At 41.3% G+C, this 19,636-nt stretch overlaps 1 protein-coding gene and 1 pseudogene across 9 annotated transcripts in view; both read left to right on the top strand.

Annotated features, from left to right (window-relative positions):
- Nucleotides 1–19,636, top strand: part of EML1 (EMAP like 1) — a 164,128-nt gene that overhangs the window by 73,922 nt on the left and 70,570 nt on the right. For all 9 annotated transcript variants that reach the window (XM_075926585.2, XM_075926584.2, XM_006123772.5 and 6 more), the window contains one exon: nt 17,107–17,289. In XM_075926585.2, the coding sequence (XP_075782700.1) occupies nt 17,107–17,289 (183 nt within the window). The remainder of the gene's footprint in view (nt 1–17,106; nt 17,290–19,636) is intronic.
- LOC149524298 (zinc finger MYM-type protein 1-like) lies at nt 1,120–2,072 on the top strand (annotated as a pseudogene).

Raw genomic sequence — 19,636 nt, 5'->3', positions numbered from 1 at the left:
GTTTACAGTTTGCATAGTTTAGAGATTTTGAAATTAATTCTGTTAGGGTAAAGTGATTTTGCTTGGTCTGAGGATGAGTTTAACCTTTAAATTAGATGTTTATCTCTGCATAGGAGATTTTCATATATACGTATTTTTCTTACGTGTCTCCATATGCAGTAACCATATCAGGCTCAGCTGTAAGCTACCTCTTCATCCAGTTTTAGATTCACCTGTATAGGCTTTTTTGTGATAAACTTTTAATTCTAGTTTTTTAATAAACTTTATATCTAATCTGGCAATTGCCCTGTGTTCATATTCACAATAATGCACCAGTTATTAGAGGAATTTAATAACAGGAACATGTTAGCAGACAAAATTTCAAGACTTTGAAATAAGACTACAAGGGCCATATTAAATAACACCCCCAAACCGTAATATAATAGTCATTGTGAAGTATAAAATTAAAATTTTGTTTAACCAATAGCCTTTAGCGAATTAATGTATTGTGTGTTACTGTGATCAAAGAACCCCTTTATAAAAATAAGGTGAAGATTTGAAAGTGGTGCAAGTAAGAGACGGCAAAATCAACAGAGTGTAGCAGCAGTTAAGAGTTTAAAGCCAATAACATCATTTCTCATAGAAAAGATGCCTCATCCATTAGACAGTGACCATACTGACAGTCACACTTCCAGTTCTGAAGATGAAAACTTTGTACCCACAAATGACATTTCAATGCCACTGCCTCAAAATGAGGAGGTCATTAATCAAGACACAGAAATGCCAATAGTAATGACAGATGCAGAAGCAATGCTTGATTTAGAGACTCTGCAGGCAGAAAATGAGGCCCTTGGAGATGCTGCATAGCAAGAGCAAGAACTTACATCTAGCACAGGAGACAGTGTAACCACAGTGGCATCAGAACCTGATATTGGACTTCTTGTTAAGAACAATGTTGGTCAAATGCAGTTGTTTCTCAAAGTTTGTTTTTTTCAGATTCCAAGTAATATACCTAAAGATGCTGATAATCATGCGTTTCCCATTCATCTACTGACAAAAACTCTTCCAAACGGAGAGATCTACACAAGAGACTGGCTCTAATAGAGCATGAAAAGATAGGCTCTGTAATGTGAACCCTGTTTCCTTTTTAACAGTAATACTTCAAATGCATCAGTACTGTCTGATCCATTCAGTTGGAGCATCAGTAGAGGCTGGAGGAAGTTGAAAGACCGAATACCTGCACGTGAAACTTCATTATCACATAAAGAGAACTATGTTACATGGAAATCAGCTAGTAGAGTAGCACTGGCTGACCGTTCAATTGAAAACTTACTCCTGAGTGGAATACACACAGAAACTAACAACTGGAAAAAACTCCTTGGGTACATGTTGAATGTCATTCTTTTTCCTTCTGAACGGGGATTGGCTTTGTTTGGTTCTAGTCAATATATTGGTGATCCTACAAATGGAAACTTTCTTGGTATACTTGAGCTTCTTAGCAAGTATGACCCATGTTTATCAGGCTATGTTAAGTGTGTTCGTAAATCACAAGAGAGCAGAAAATGCATAAAAGTCCATTATCTGTCTACCAGAATACAAAACAAGTTTATTGAACTGTGTGGGACATTTGTAGAAAAATTCTTGAAGAGATATGACACGCAAAGTACTTTTCAATTATTATTAATGCAACTTCAGATTGTTCTCATAAAGAACAGATGACCTTGGTTGTTCGATATGTTAAAATTGCAGAAAATTCAAGGTTTCGTTTGAAGAACGATTCATTTTGTTCCATAATTTCACGAAAAAAACTGGAAAAGAAATCATTGCTCATATATTAGAAATTTTGGAAGTTTCAAATTAAATTTTCAATTTTGCATTGGCCGACCCTATGACAGTGGATCAAATATGGCTGGGAAGTATAACTGAGTACAAGTAGTCCTTCTTGAGCAAAATCCAAACAGTATTTTCTCCAGTTGTGGTAACCACACACTAAATCTTGTCAGCGTTGATTGCACTGAATCATGCCAGGAAGCAACCATATAGTTTTGAAAAATCAAGCAATTGTAGCTGAAGCAAAATGCAGGACTATGTAGCACTTTAAAGACTAACAAGATGGTTTATTAGATGATGAGCTTTCGTGGGCCAGACCCACTTCCTCAGATCTGGCCCACGAAAGCTCATCATCTAATAAACCATCTTGTTAGTCTTTAAAGTGCTACATAGTCCTGCATTTTGCTTCAGCTACACCAGACTAACACGGCTACATTTCTGTTACTATTCTACAAGCAATTGTACAATCTCTTCAGTAGTGGTCCTTGAAAGTGGGAAATTCTGAAGCAGCATCTCCCTGTTTCCCTTCACAGCATGTCAACAATGAGATGGTCAGCACAAGTTGATGGCTTTAAGCCAGTTGCACAGCATTTGGACTCTGTGAGAAAGGCTTACGTGAGCTTGAATCCCTTACTCTCACAGCACAGGTTTGCACAGAGCTTAGGTCAATTCAGAAATATACATCCAAATGTGAATGCATTTTAATGACATCTATGTGGGTGAAGCTGCTAAAAGTGATCCATTAAACGAATATTGTAATTGAAGTTCACAATGCTACATTAGATGTTGAGAGGGAGAACATTGAATGACTTCTTAAAGAGTATGTCTATACTAGCCACCCTAGTTCGAACTAGGGTGGCTAATGTAGTCATTCGAACTTGCAAATGAAGCCCGGGATTAAAATATCCTGGGCTTTATTTGCATGTTCCCGGGCTCCGCCATGTTACACAGGCTAGGTAGTTCGAACTAAAGCCCCTAATTTGGACTACCGTTACTCCTCCTGCAATGAGAAGCCTTTGTCGACCATCCTGTAAACAGAGGAGCGACCCTTGTTGACCGCGCCATGTCTAGACGGCCGCGCTCTGCCAGATCAGCTGATTGTCAGCACAGCGTGCCAGCCATTTTTATTTTAATGAAGCAGGGGTTATTTAAATCCCTGCTTCATTGACTATGTCAAGTAAACTACTTTACATGGCTCCGTTGATGGAGCCATGTAGTCTAGACACACCCTATGAGTTATTGATAAAATTTGAAAATGGATCTTAGCAAATTCCCAGTAATTGTAACATTCCCAGCTGAATAACGTTGTAAGCATGGTTTCTTCTAACCCTTTCCTATGACAAAAGATAAATTCTTGAATCCCAGAATTTATCCTGTTATTTGTAGGCTGAGCCACTTAAACAGGACTTACTAGTAAATTCAATATCCTTTACTTGGCTCTGTTTCAGACACTTCAATAATAAGATGCTTCAAACTGATTGTTACTTTGGAAACAGATTTATCATCTGACTAAATATAGACGAGTAATCTGCTATAAGGAATACTTCCAATCTATGAGCTCATGAATTAGTTAATAGAAAAATAAAGGGAGGAGCATGAGGAACATTTCCTTGTGTGCAGAGGTTTTTAATCCTACAGAAACTCATCCAAGAAGTAAATGCTAAGAGTTGTTCTTCCAATCTATAACACAAATTAAATGAGAAGACCACTGCCTTGAGCCCTGAAAAAGATTCCTCCTTGATTAATGAACACCTGAATTAGAAAACATTTCTCAGAAGATCAGCTATCAATTAATCAAACAGTTGTGTATTCTTGTCTGTATCAAGGGCTACTCTATGACATAGACGCTACAGAACTTGTCCATCCAGTTATTATGAAAGCTCAGGATTGCATAGTTTAGGATGAGTTGAATTGTTCGGGGGTTTTTTTCAGTTAAATCAGGGATAGAGCCGCCTTTGTTTTTTGAAAAATACAGGATAGCCTCACCAAAATGACAATACAGGCAGTCCCCGAGTTACGTGGATCCGACTTACGTCAGATCCACAGTTACGAATGGGGTTTGCTGCCCGTCTCCCTGGTCTGCTGGAGACCAGCAGACCAGGGAGACGGGGAGCAAAGCCGCGGAGCACGCGGGCAGCAGGACAGCCGCGGCGCGTCTGGGCTGTCCCGCTGCCCCCATGCTCCGCGGCTTTGCTCCGGACACCTGTGGTACAGCAGCTGGGGCGCTGCTGGTTGGTCCCGTAGCGCTGCTCTGGGTGCTACTGGACCAAGCCGGCAGCACTCCAGCTGCTCTGCCCCAGGCATCCTGATTCAGCCGCTGCTGGTCAGTTTCAGCAGCGGCTGAATCAGGACACCTGGGGCAGAGCAGCTTGGGTGCTGCTGGGTTGGTCCAGTAGCGCCGAGGAGCGGCACTACTGGAGCAACCCAGCAGCACCCAAGCTTCTCTGCCCCAGGCGTCCCCAAGTCAGCTGCTGCTGAAACTGACCAGCGCTGACTACAGGAAGCCCGAGACAGAGTTGCTCTGCTTCGGGCTTCCTGGAATCAGCCGCTGATCAGTTTCAGCAGCAGCTGACTTGGGGATGCCTGGAGTTCTTAAGTTGAATCTGTATGTAAGAACTGGCATCCAGATTCAGCCTGTTGAAACTGATCAGCGGCTGATTCCAGGAAGCCCGGGGCAGAGCAATTCTGCCTCAGGCTTCCTGTAGTCAGCCGCTGGTCAGTTTCAGCAGCGGCTGAATCTGGATGCCAGTTCCGACTTACATACAGATTCAACTTAAGAACAAACCTACAGTCCCTATCTTGTACGGAACCCGGGGACTGCCTGTATTTACCCTTTTAAGTACAGATTACATTTTTGAGTAATTTTCAAGTAAATCAACTAGTTTGGATTCAGATTTCTGGATTGTCAAATTTTTGTGGGCATGCTCATGATCTCAGCTCAGAAAAAAATGCATGTTGAGTAGATTCAGAGCAGTGCATTGTATTTTAAAAGAAATTTTCTAAGAAGTGGCTATTTTTACACATCTTACAAAACTGGAAGTTTCTTATTCAGCAGAGGTTAAAGAGTTATCTCCTTCAAAAAGAATCTCAAGAAGAACCCTCTTCCAGAATGGTTGACATTTCCTATTGTTTTTATTTGGGAATGAGGCCACAGGCTGCTTTCAGCTAAGATGGCCTTCTTACAAAAGGTCATTATCTCTTTGTAGTGACATCACATGGGGGAAAATAATGAAAACATCTGGCATGTTTTCAAAATCTGGAATCATAGACACAAACATGCATTAGTAATAATTATCATAATTAATCATAATGATATGTTTATTGCATGGCAGAACTACAGAGTAAAACTTGTGTGGGGGTATTAACTGTGCATTTCCTTGTATTATAATATTTGGCTTCCTTTTATGTTTAAGCTTATCTCAGTATTTCCTGAGTTTATAATGCTTGTTTCGGGGCTAAATACAAAATTGCCATATTTTGCTTTACAGTACTGATATATATTGTCAAACTTAACTCCATTTTAACTTTTTTGACTAAGAGGCTGTTTTTATTGTGGACTTAGATTTTCTTAAATTGCTCTGTTGATATGTCAGCGGTCATAATACAAGAGGGGATTTTAAAAAACTAGACTACCGGTAGGGCTTAAACTTTGTTGAGTAGATATTACTTTAGCCTTCACAAGTAGGTGGTACAGCACAGATCATGATCAAAATAGCTAAATTTCATGGTTTTTTGTCACTCTCTCTTTTTAAGGCATTCAGCAAGTTATGCTTTGTATAGTATTTTTAACTTCTTCAGAACACATATGTACATCAAGAATTAAGCTGTCTTTTATTGCTAGAGCCCTACCAAATTCACAGCCATAAAAAACATGTCTCATGGACTGTGAAATCTGATCTTTTGTGTGCTTTTGCCCTACACTGTACAGATTTTACAGGGGAGACCAGCATTTTTCAAAATGGGGGTCCTGATGCAACAGGGAGTTGCAGGGGGATCACAAAGATATTTTAGGGGAGGAGGTTACATTAGTGCCATTGCTACTTCCTCTCTCCCTTCAGTTGAGCAGCTGGAGAGTGGCGGCTGTTGGCCAAGTGCCCAGCTCTGAAAGTAGTACCCTGCCAGCACAGTACAGAAGTAATGGTGACCTTACCATACCATGCCACCTTGGCCGAAGAGTGGTGGCTACTGACCAAGGGCCCAGTGTACAGCAGTGCAAATGTAAGGCTAACAATAGCTAGTCACCCACTTCCACTCTCCAGCTGTCCAGCACTGAAGCCTGCATCTCTGTCAGCAACAATGTAGAAGTAAGGGTAACGGTACCACAGCTCCACTCTATAATAACCTTACAACTATACCACAACTCCTTTTTAGGTCAGAACCTCTACAATTCCAGCACTGGAATTTCAGATTTAAATAGCTGAAATAATTATAATCGCTATTTAAAAAATCCCATGACTGTAAATTTGACTAAAATGGTCTGGGAATTTGGTACAGCTCATTTACGTTTGTACTGTGTATACTTTCATGGACAAGGCAGATTTATCCTAACTGGGCTATAATGCATCTCACCTCTTATCTTAATCTTATACTAGCACTTGGTGACTCCCCCTTTTTTTTGTATTCATACTTAATAGAGAATTAGAGGGATGTCAGCAAGAAGGACTCAGTTGCAGGTGGCCCGCGTTCAGAGAAAACACTGCAACAAGGAGAGTTAGGAAGCTAAATACACAAGAAGCAGGAGGGTTAGCCGCCATACAAGAGACAAGAATTATACATCTTTTTGTTATAGCAAGTGGGAGGGAGGGTGATGGAAAGAGGAGTGGCTGCAACAGATGGGAAGCAGGGAAATAATAAAAGGGTATATAATGCCCTTACTTTGCTACTGAGTGGTTGCATTGCAGCTCATAGCCATACAGGTCACACTGCTGGTACCAGTAACTAAAAACAGCGCACCTTGTTGCCAAGATCTCTGTTTATCTTATTTTTTATTGGACCAACTTCTGTGATGAGAAAGACTAGTTTTCAAGTCACATAGTGCTCTTCTTCAGATCTGGGAGAGGCACTCCTGGCATCCCAGCAAAATGCAAGGTGGAACAAATTGTTTAGCTTGTATCTCTCACCAACAGAAATTGTTCCAAAAAAAGTGTTGGACCACATTGTCTCTGTGATGTCCTGGGATCAAGACAGCTACAAGTATGCTGAATACAATCGTATTTTGTGGAGTAATTAGCTTGTAATAGCTTCAGTAGAAATATCTGTTACTCTACATAATAGTGATTATGCCAAGATTTGGGGAAAAAACCATTTAGTTTATGTTATGGAGAAACAACTTCCATATGTTTCAGAAATTTGAGTTCTGTTTTAGTCAAACGAAGAGGTCTAAGATATAGCTTTGTTCAGTACTTTTAAATATACAATTGCATAAAATGTTTTAAACAGTTATATTGTCAATGTATCTTATTCTAAAAAGCAAAACTTACATAAACTGATTGCAAACTATTGCAGGAGGGCTCAGAGGCCCACTACTGTGTATGGTCAATCAATATTGCTATTTCAATTTTTGAGTTGTTTATACACCAGCTGTTTTAAAAATACTGTCACATGGAATTTGTCACCAAAAGCAGAACTCTGTGAACAGAGTTTGAAAACAAAAATTATTTGAGCAAATAAAATATACTAATTTTATTTGCTGTATGAAATTCACTAACAAAAACAATGATATTTTGGGTATATCACTTGACATATATATAAATATTGTGATTTTTGTTTGCTTGTGTATGCACAATATTTTGGTTTTGTTTGTGTAAATTCAACACCAAATTCACAAGCTGTGAAATCTGTTGAAACAGAACTCGGTTCTTGGCTCATTCTGGTTTGCCAAGGGCTTTACAGAAGTTTCCCAAATTAATGACTTTTCAGAATAAGTTTAATTAGGGTTTTTAAATAAAAGTTACACTTTGTGTGGAATATTCAAATAAATAAATAAGCCTGTACTGCTGTCATCATTATGATTTTCTTGAAGTGACACTCCAAGGATTTTGTAACAGGTTGGCTTTTCCTTTAAGAGATGCTAGGCCCAGGTGAATTGAATCAGGTAATTGCCAGAAACAGGCAGAATGTGGCTGCAGCAAAATGGGGAAGCTCAGGAAACTACAGGCAGTAAGAGAGCCTTTTGTAGGGAACATCCTTATAGCAGGGTGTTTTGAAGCAAGAGCCAGAAACCTGAATCTTCAGCCAAACATAACCTGCCAAAGTAGGAAAGGACTCAAACAGGAAGACCCGAGCGGAGGCTAAATTGGAGCTTGATGGGTGTGAATAGGCTGCACTAGAAAGTGATGTAAGGTTTCCCTAGTGAGACTATAGGCAATAAAAACCTGACCGGTGATTCAATGAGAGGGTAAAAACAAACATATTGTGTTTTGGGACTTTTAGTTTTATTTTAGAGTTTTATTTTGTGAATAAGTTTAGGCTTCTGTGATGGGGTGGACCAAGGCCCTGAAGCTCCCTGCTGAAGTCTTGTGGCCCTGCCACACCCCACCCCAGAGAAGTCATAGAAAAGTCCTCCAAGCACGCTAGAGTGGCTGCAGAGGAAACGGCCAATCAGGAAGGACTATAAAAAGATCTGGAGACCTGAACAGCGACAGTTCTTCTTGAGCCCTCAAGCTGTGGAGACCAGGTGACTAGCTGGCAGCACTGCAGACAGCTACATGTGGTGAGCTTAGTGAGACTAATGGAAATTATGGGACTCTGAGGCCAGAGCCACACTAAGGGGGGAAGTATCAGAGGGGTAGCCGTGTTAGTCTGAATCTGCAAAAGCGACGAGGAGTCCTGTGGCACCTTATAGACTAACTGAAGTGTAGGAGCATAAGCTTTCATGGGCAAAGACACACTTGCATCTGACGAAGTGGGTCTTTGCCCACGAAAGCTTATGCTCCTACACTTCAGTTAGTCTATAAGGTGCCACAGGACTCCTCGTCACTAAGGGGGGAAGGTTGTCTTAAGGAATGCAATTTCAGCTAAGTAAAAAACATAGCTGGAGTCGTTGTACCATAAGCTGAACTTTGGCGTTATCCTCATAGTGGGAGGTCAACTGGAGAAATGCTCCCATCAACTTCCCTTACTTATCAGGAGCACCAGGAGTTCTAGCGCTGATAGGGTGCCCTCAACATTTGATTCAGCGGGTCTTTACTAGACCTGCTAAATCGATCACCGGAAGATCAACTGCCAAAGTAATGATCTTCCCACAAGTGGAAATGTGGCCTCTGATAAAGCTCTGAGGTAAGGGCGAGGACATTGTCTCCAGAAGGCGAAACCCTGGAGGCACCACTGACTCTGGAACAGTGGGGAAGAGACTAAGAGGGACATTAGTAGAAGGCACTGAGATGGGCCCCTGTTATATGTGTACCGCAGAAAGGGTTTGTTAATTCATTTACACAGGGTGTGACTTATCTGGAAGGTTGAATTGCCAAAGAAGGCTTTGGACTAAGGGAGTGAAGGTACATGGACTTGGCCAGAGGGAACCCCCATTACAGCCAATAAGAAGGGGAAGTGAATGGACATGAAAAGGCTGTTTGGAGTTTGCTTAAGAATTTCTGAGGGAGAAATTATTACTAGGGCACTGCAAGGGTACTTCTGGGAGGCAACTGTCCCTAATACTGTATTAATAGCAATCTTTTCATATAATTGTAAAAAACAAATATTTTTGTTGTAATTCTGTTTTAAAATTGCTAGCTGTTTTGCTTTATCTTTTATACTGTATCTGAATATACCCAAATACTACTTTTTGTATTTTTTTTCTTTTTTTCCTTATGTAAATCAGAAAAATAAACATTTTTTAATGGGAAATATGAAGTACTTTGATTGCATTTCACTTCGGTTTGTGTGTGCCCACACACTCATTACGCATTCTACTTCAGGAGTATATGTACTCAATTGAACAGAGTTAGAGACTTTTCCCTAGGTGGTGCCCATTGAGGCTGTGCATGTGTCCTCTGCTGCCTTGCATTGCTGCATAATGGTATAAAGCAGTGGTTCCCAGCCTTTTCAAGCATATGTACCCCTTTTCAATCTATTAAAATTTCAAGGACCCCCTCCTCCAGCCCCCGGAAGAGAAAAGAAAAGATTGAGCCCATCTTGGTGGGCCCTATCCTTACTTTTAAACTTTCCACAGACCACCTCAGTACCATCACAGACCACCAGGGTCCATGGATCACAGATTAGGAACCACTGGATGGTGTTGCCCTAGTCCAGTTACTACTTACTACCTATGACTGGTAGTGGGAACCTGTCAGCTTGCTCCTGTGAGTTTCTTTGCTTACAGGGAATTTATCTTATCTTTCAGTGAATAGCTGATTCTCATTAGTTAGTTCTTTATATTCTTGTACATTTAGTCTTATTGTTTTATTGGTATTAAAATAATTATTAATTAATAACTAATAATAAATAACATAACTATGTTATAGTTGGTATCACAGAGACTTGGTGGAATAATACACACGATTAGAATATTGTTATAGAAGGGTACAGTTTGCTCAGGAAGGATAGTCAGGGAAAAAGGGAGGAGATGTTGTCTTACATATTCAAAATTATAATACATTTGGACTGAGGTGGAGATGGACATAGAAAACAGACTTGTTGAGAGTCTCTGGGTTAGGTTAAAAGGGGTAAAAAATAAGTAGGTATCTATTACAGACCACCTACACAGGCAGAAGTGGATGAGGCTTTTTTTAAACAACTAAGAAAATCATCCAAAGCACAGGATTTGGTGGTGATGGGGGACTTCAACTAACCAGACTTATGTTAGGAAACTAATACAGCAGGGAACAGATTATCCAAATAAATTCTTGGACTCTATTGGAGACAATTTTTAATTTTAGAAAGTTGAGAAAGCTACTACGAAGGAAGCTGTTCTTGATTTGATTTTGTAGCCTGGGAAGGAGTTTAATAAAATTTGGATGGGTAAGGCTCGCCAGTCTGATCAGAAAAAGATCTAGGGTCGTCCTTTATCCCAGGTCACAGTTTAGCGGAACCACAAGGTTCCCTCTCTGGAGGGTCGACAGGTGATGGACAACAACCACACCTTAACTCAGGGAATGAAATAGAAAACAGCTTTATTGCTAAAGGAACCACCAAAATTCTTATCACAACAAAAACAGCGGCAAGAGCACAAATCACTTGAATTCTTTCTCAAGATGTCATTAACACAATCAAATTAGAACTTATCTAAGTGTACAAAGAGTAATAATACTAATACTTACACAAGGACCCCAAGGTTGGATGGAGAAGGGTGGCTTCTCTTCCCCTAGAATATCTGGGAGCAAGTGTTAGTAGGATTCCTAAAAGCAAACTTAAGAAAATAAAGAAGCAGTTAAAAAAAGAAGTAAATATAAGTATACAGTTTCTCTGACCTGGCAAGATAACACTCCAGTCCAGTGTTATCAGCAATGCTGGTCCAGCAGCCCCGATCTCTCAAATTCCTAGGCCTAAATACCCCTTTTGGCACCAAAGTGTTCCAGATTTACCACCCCTTTTCCATAACTGGGCCTAACACTCCAAGATTTCTGAGGGTACCATCTTTGATTGGGAGAAATCTTCGGGTATAGATAGAAAGTATGGCAGAAGACTACCTTGGATCAAGCAGGAGCTCTTATATGATCTAAAAATCAAAAAGGAGTCATATAAAAAGTGGAAACTAGGTCAAATTACAAAGAATGAATATAAGCAAACTCAGGTGTGTAAGGACAAGATTAGAAAAGTAAAGGCACAAAGCAAGCTAAATCTAGCTAGAGGCATAAAGGGTAACAAAAAGATGTTCTGCGAGTATATTAGGATCAAGAAGACCAAAGACAGGGTAGGCCCATTGGTCAGTGAAGAGGGAAGAACAATAACAGGAAACTTGGAAGTGGTAGAGGTGCTTAATGACTTCCTTATTTCAGTTTTTGTCAAGAAGATGGATGGTGACAGGATACCTAACATAGTGAATTCTAGTGGAAATGGAGTAGGTTTAGAAGTTTAAAAAGACCGCGTTAAAAATCACTTCGGAAAGTTAGATGTCTGCATGTCACCAGAGCCTGATGAAATGCATCCTAGAATATTCAAGGAGCTGATAGAGGAGGTATCTGAGCCTTTAGCTATCATCTTTGAAAAGTCATGTAAGTCCAGAGAGCTTCCAGAAGACTGGAAAAGGGCAAATATAGTGCCCATCTCTAAAAAGGGAAATAAGAACAACCTAGGAAACTATAGACCAGTCAGTTTGACTTCTGTGCCAGGGAAGGTAATGGAGCAAATAATTAAGGAATTCATCTGCAAACATCTGGAAGATAATGAGGTGTAGGTAACTGTTTGTAAAGAACAAATCATGTCAAACTAATCTGATAGCTTTCTTTGAGAGGATAACGAGTCTTGTGGATTAGGGAGATGCGGTGGACTTTGTATACCTAGACTTTAGTAAGGGATTTGAAAGTCTTGCATGATTTTATCAATAAATTAGGGAAATGCAACCTAGATGGGGCAACTATAAGGTGGGTGCATAACTGGCTGGATAACCATTCCCAGAGAATAATTATTTATAGGGATGTGAAGGACTAGTCGACTAGTTACTCCCTGGCCCCCCACTGCCTTTATCAGAAAAAGGCAGCAAAGGGGGGAATAGGTGGGGGTACTTCAAAGTGTCAGTGCCACTTGGAGCCCAGGGTCAGACCCCGGGCTCCATGTAATGCTGCTACTTTGAAACGCTGTGTGCAGCCCGAGGCCAGCTGGGGTGTCCCAGGATGCATGTGGTGTTTCAAAGTGGCATCACCACATGGAGCCCAGGATCAGCTGGGGACTCCACTGCTGACCCTGGGTTTCGTGCAGCACTGCCACTTTGAAATGCTGCGAGGAGCTTGATGTGATGTGATTGTGATGTGATGCTTTCGTCTTTGAAGTGTAACAACAGCCCTTGGTCTGTTGCTACACTTCAAAGGCAGAGGCGCCCTATCGACTAATTGAATAGTCAATGCAAAATGCATCCACTATTCGATTAGTCAGTAAGTTGATATTTAATATCCTTAGTTATTAATGGTCCACAATCATGCTGGAAGGGCATAACAAGTGGGATTCTGCAGGAGTCTGTTTTGGGACTGGTTCTGTTTAATATCTTCATCAGTGATTTAGATGTTGGCATAGAGAGTATGATTATTAACTTTGCAGATGATACGAAGCTGGGAGGGGTTCCAAGTGCTTTGGAGGATAAGGGCAAAATTCAAAATGATCTGGACAAACTAGAGAAATGGTCTGAGGTAAACAGAATTAAGTTTAATAAGGACAAATGTAAAATACTCCACTTAGGGATGAACTATCAGTTTCACACATACAGAATGAGAAGTGATTGTCTAGGAAGGAGTTGAAAGGGATTAGTGGTAAGAGTGGACCATAAGTTAAACATGAGTAAACAGTGTGTCACTGTTGGGAAAAAAGAAAAAGCAAACATGATTCTGGGATGCATTAATAGGAGTGTGGTGAACAAGACATGAGACTACTCTGCACTGATTAGGCATCAATTGGAGAGTTGTGTCCAGTTCTGGGCTTCACATTTCAAGAAAGATGTGGAGAAATTGGAGAAGGTCCAGAGAGGGGCAACAAAAATTATTAAAGTTTTAGAAAACATGACTTATGAGGGAAGGCTGAAAGACTTGGGCTTGTTTAGTTTAGAAAATAGAAGACTGAGAGGGGACATGATAGCGGTTTTCAAGTATTTAAAAGAGTGCTACAAGGAAGAGGTAGATATATTGTTCTCCTTGGCCTCTGAGGATAGGACAAGAAGCAATGGGTTTAAATTGCAGCAAGGGAGGTTTAGGTTGGACATTAGGGAAAAACTTCCTAACTGTCAGAGTGGTGAAACTTAGGGGGTTGCGGAATCCCCATCTGTGGCGGTGCGTCGGGGTTCCCCCCACCTCCTGCACCCCCGTAATGGCATGAACAGACTCCACCAGCCGGTAGATTAGAGGGAGTTTATTGCTTTTCCAGGATACAGCATAGCATAGATGCAATCCGGTTACAGGGCCAGGCCTAGGATGCCTCAGCCCCCCTTGAGATGGGGGAGACTGGGCCCTTAAATCCCAGGCCCCTTGCTTAGGCTGCCTCCTCCATGATTCCAGGCAGAAACTAAAACGTCCCTTCCAGCCCTGCCCCCCAGCCAGGGGCTGGCCTCGCCCTCTTTCCTTTGTCTCTCTCCCTGGGAGCCTACTGGTCGGACAGGTTGGGAGCCCCTTGCATAATGAGTCATCCCCTGTCCTGCTGGGCCGTGCTACAAATAGCCACCAGTGGAGGTCAACCACAGCCCACTGCCCAGCATAGCAACCAGCAAGGTACCAACACTACATCACACCATCACTGAAGATATTTAAAAGCAAGTTAGATAGATTCTTGTCAGGTATGATCTAGACAGTGCTTGGTCCTGCCATACGGGCAAGGGACTGGACTTGATGACCTCTTGAGGTCCCTTCCAGTTCTAGGATTCAGTGATTCTATGATTGATGTTTGGTTCCCTTTTGTAGTGGAGTGCTGACTCTGGATAAAGAGGAACACTAGTCTGGAGTTTAAGCCTTGTGCTGGCTTCAGAAGGTCTATGACAGTGAGTGACCCTCATTCCATCTACCTAAAATTTCTAAACAAACATCATATTAGGGATGCTGCCAAATTTTCAGGGACTGTAAGCTGTGAAAGGGGAAAGAGGTGAGACTGAACCACATCCGTAGTGAGGCTACCCATATGAGCCTTCCTGCTTGGGAGAACACCAACTGCTTCAGTGCGGAGTGCTCCTCTGACATGGTGTTGGAAAACTGGCACTGATCTCCTTCCCCAGTGCTGAGGAAGAAGGCTAAGAGGTAGGATTCCTTGGACTTGGGTGTGCTAAATGATTGAGATCCTTGTTGCTATACACTGGGAAACAGGGGAAGGTGTCTGCTGGCAAAAGATGCTCACTGATACCAACCACATCTGGGGTTGTTAACTGTAATGCAAGTTCCAAGGCCACTTAGATTGACGCACCTCATGATTCCAACTCTTTCTGTGAAACATGAAAGGACCTTGGTACCAACAATACTGGAGGCATATGTGGCAGCACATGACGTACTCTCACTTTAGATGTGGACTCTGAAGCTTACCGGAGACAGCTCACTTTGTGCCATTGTATCCTGAGGACTTGGCTACAAACTTGTCTGAGGCTAGTGGTTTTGTTACTGTGGGTGGATAAAGCAACATACTGTCTGATGTTTCTCGACCAGTGCCATCTAGAAGGGGTAAAACTACCCTGATATCCCTCAAATCGGTATGTACAGAGCACCAACCACACTTTAATCTTGGTATTGCCTGGTGTGACATCACCATGGTTAGCTGACTCAGTATCCTCCGCAGAGCCTGAGGCAGTCTCGTATCCCTTTGGCTCCTCAAACAGACAATGGCACTCTCCTTTTCCTTCATTAAAATAATTTTGTTGGCGATGTCCACCAGAGCTACATAGACGCTCCAGAGAAAGAGAACATTAAATCAGTCGTAGCTGGAGTCATATGCCATGTCCTCATGGCTCTAATTAATTCTGCTTCCAAATCCTCCCCAGTTCCTGTATTTTTAAAATCCGCTACCGAGTGTCGTGAGGAGGTCCAGGAGGATGCAGTCACTGAGCAAAACTCTCAAACTTTGCAACATCTACCCACTCTACTGCAGGATAATCAGTCTCAGCCTCCTTTGTATTTGGCCTTGTAATTGCCTGATGAGACTGTAGCACCACAAGAGCCTTCACTGGTCCAAGATAACTACAGGGCTTACTAAGACATTTTCATACAAGCAGGAAACTATCATAATACTCTTTTTGAGGTGGTTCAGGAGAGTTTGGTTAGTCTCAGAAACACTCTGGCTGTGTCTAGACTGCATCCCTTTTCCGTAAAAGGGATGCAAATTAGACACATCGCAATTGCAAATGAAGCCGGGATTTAAATCCCCCCCGCTTCATTTGCATAAACATGGCTGCCGCTTTTTTCCGGCTCGGGGCTTTGCCGGAAAAAAGCGCAAGTCTAGACGGGGATCTTTCGGAAAATAAAGCCTTTTCTGAAAGATCCCTTATTCCTTATTTAAATCCCCGCTTCATTTGCAATTGCGATGTGTCTAATTTGCATCCCTTTTATGGAAAAGGGATGCAGTCTAGACACAGCCTCTCTGTTTTCAACAGGGCCAGCTAAAGTGTCTGTCCGTATCAAGGAGAACTTCCTGGAGTCTGGAAGATCCTTGTTGCAAATGTTATCTTCTCTTCAAGAGAACCAAGAGAAAATAGCACACGCCTTTTCAAAGCTATGAGCATATTTATACCCATTCATCACCAAGTTTCTTGGTTGTATGAGCAGAAGTGAAAGAGCACGTATGGGATGGTCTTCTTTTACCTCAAGGACAAGTATGTAAAGAGACTAGACCTTAGATTTACTGCACAACTGGCCTACAATTTCATATCTGTAATCAGCAAGCATTGCTGGCTAGGTATGACTTCTACCTTTGGGACAATGTAGTTTTCAGAGATGTTGCAAGAGGATGCCAGGCTGGAGTTTGAGGCCCTCTTAGCAGAGGGCAAACTGTTGGTTAGGACCTTTTTCCAAGCTTTTTTAGATGGGGACAGATTAAGCAGCCAGAGCTTGGCAAAGGCAAGTCTGGGACAGTTTTCTATATAATTGTAAAGAAATGTGAAGATCAATTGCAAATTTAGAGACTAAGGGCCAGTCCTTAAAGCACTTATATGTATTTTTTAAAATTTTAAATCAATGAGACTACTTCTGTATATCGTTACTTATGTGCATAAATGCCTGCAGTATTGTGCCAATATTGCAGCCTTTTACAATGATCTCAGAAAACCAAAAATGTGCATCAGCAATATTTGAGACATTTCAATTAATTGAAAGATGGTATTTTTATTAGATACATGTATATGCAAAACAGCTCCTTGGACTTTTGATTTTTTGGGTACTGCTAATATTAGCATGGTCTTTATGAAAGCAGGAGGTTATGAGATATGGGGATAAATTGATTACATGGATACAGAATACAGCACATGAGTTGTAGTTGTTTAAAAGAATGGATGTTTTCACAAGAATGAGTTTTGAATGTAAAATGTTTAGGGGGCTGAATTTTTCTCGGAAGCCTTTGTTTCTCACACCTACTCAAAACATTCCTTTTTATTCTGAAGAAATAAAATTGTTTCCAGATATCACAGATATATTCTGTAATTCTTGATATCACATTGAGATTACATTGTTTTCATTCCATTTTGTTTAGATGACAGTGCCTCTGCTGCAAGCAGTATGGAGGTAACAGACCGCATTGCTTCTCTGGAGCAGCGTGTCCAGATGCAGGAAGATGACATCCAGCTGCTCAAGTCTGCTCTGGCTGATGTGGTTAGACGTTTGAATATTACAGAGGAACAGCAGGCCATGCAGAACAAGAAAGGACCTACCAAAGGTTTGCATTTCAAATATATGAAACAAATGTATTTAAAATTAGTCATTTATATATTAAAGTTTATTATTCATGAACAAAAAAATTAAATTTAGAACCAAAATTCATAGCTAACTATATAGAATACATAAAAATCAAAAATATAGCAATCTGTCAGAAGCTCACACAACCTATCAAATCATTTGCATTTTCTTACCATTTTAATTCTCATTTGTATTTTCCCACAATTCCTATTTGCTGCCTTTTATTCAAAATTAGATCAGAAACTCCAAGGAGTGGGTCATCGTCTGTAGACTGAAACCCCTATTTTGTTTTGGTAATACAGATGAGACTAATCAGCCAATAAAGGTGGCTAAGCTGTCTTTGAGTATCTTGTACTAACCTAGCTTGATTTATGTTGTGGAGAATGTCACTTTATACAAAAGTAATACAGTACAAAACTTAAGTTGAGCATCCAGCATTACATAGATAGCTAAGGCTTCACTGATTAGGGGTCCTATAAAGGTAGCCTTCTAGTCAGGCAGTGGCACAGATAGCTACAGCGGCACAGGAGCCAAGCAAACAGAGCTGTAAACAGGGGAGTTTGAGTGGGAGTTTGTAAAGGGAATTTGGATTGTAGGACTTGTTTGGAGTTTGTTTTTGCTGTGGAGGGGGTGTTTTGGTTTGTTTTTGTGTTCACCGGACTAATAGGATTTTGGTGAGAAAGTAGATAAAACATAGAGGCATTAGTGGCCATGGCCCAAGTAGTAGAGAACACAAGGAAGATGATTGGATGTGGTAGCTGTGGTATGTACATGATTCTGGAGGGGGTACCTGAAAGGAGTTTTGTTTGCATGAAGTGCCGCCTGATAGAGCTGATGGAAGAAAAGATCCGAGGACTGGAGATGCAGGTGGAAACTCTGGTCGAGTTTAGAAGGGGGTTTGAGCAGATGATGGGGCAAAGGCATGACGTGGCTAAAGGGGAAAGCTTAGATATGCAGATGGAAGCAGGATCAAGGGTCTCAGAGGGGGGACTGCTGGGCGAAGAAAATGGACAGTGGAAGCATGTGACTCAGAGGACCAGGCAGAGGAAAAGATGGGTCAGTGAAGGAAAAATAGAGCTCAAGAACAGGTATGTGGAGTTGGAAAAGGAAGAAGGGATACAGCAGGTAGATAATGAAGATGGAAGGGTAAGGAAGAAGAGAAGAATGGCTAGTCCCATAGATAAAGGGGAAGACTTAATGGAGACAACACCAATAATGAGCATTAGGATTACAAGGGAAAATAGGAATGGTAAGGACTTGCAGCCAGAGGAAGCTAGAGATAGACCAGAGAATTTCACTGTCACTAGGAAAAGGCAGGTCTATGTGATTCGGGACTCCTTATTGAGAAGAATAGATAGGCCTGTAACCAGAGCTGATCCAGAGAATAGAAGGGTGTGCTGTCTGCCAGGTGCTAAGATACGAGATGTGGAACTGAGGTTGAAGAGAATTATTAAAGGAGCAGGAAGGAATCCATTGATCATCCTTCATGTAGGAACAAATGATACGGCTAGATTCTCGCTGGAACGAATTAAGGGAGACTATGCTAGGCTGGGGAGGATGCTCAAGGAAATTGAGGCTCAGGTGATCTTTAGTGGAATTCTGCCTGTTCCTAGAGAAGGGCAACAAAGATGTGACAGGATTATGATGATCAATAGATGGCTTAGGCAGTGGTGCTATAAGGAGGGCTTTGGAATGTATGGTCACTGGGAGGCATTTATGGACAGAGGACTGTTCTCTAGAGATGGACTTCACCTAAGTAGGGAGGGAAATAGACTTCTAGGATGGAGGCTGGCTCAACTTATTAAGAGAGCTTTAAACTAGGAATTTGGGGGAAATGGTTGGGAGATGCCAAGGTAATCTCTACGCCAGATTTTAACACTGAGAGGGAGGAAACGAAGTAAGAAAAGATATAGCTGGGGGTAGGAGAATGAACATGAGGAAGGGTGGGGTGGATACTAGTCTAATAGGTCATATTGGAGGTATAACATCTGTGCCAAATTGGGTAAAGAATGTGAATGAGGCCAAAAAGCAAAAATTAAGATGTTTGTGCACCAATGCGAGGAGCCTAGGTAACAAAAAGGAGGAACTAGAGCTATTGGTCCAGGAAGTGAAACCAGATATTAAAGGAATAACAGAAACATGGTGGAATACTAGGTATGACTGGAGTACAGGTATTGAAGGGTATGTGCTGTTTAGGAAAGACAGAAATAAGGGTAAAGGTGGTGGAGTCGCATTGTATATCAAAGATGAGGTAGATTGTAAAGAAATAAAAAGTGATGGAATGGAGAAGACAGAGTCCGCTTGGGTAAAAATCACATTGGGGAAGA

Source organism: Pelodiscus sinensis, chromosome 5 (assembly GCF_052426305.1).
Source record: "Pelodiscus sinensis isolate ZL-2025 chromosome 5, ASM5242630v1, whole genome shotgun sequence".
NCBI lineage: Eukaryota > Metazoa > Chordata > Testudines > Trionychidae > Pelodiscus > Pelodiscus sinensis.
The sequence above is the reverse complement of the archived record's forward strand: the minus strand, read 5'-3'. Positions and strand labels throughout refer to the sequence as shown.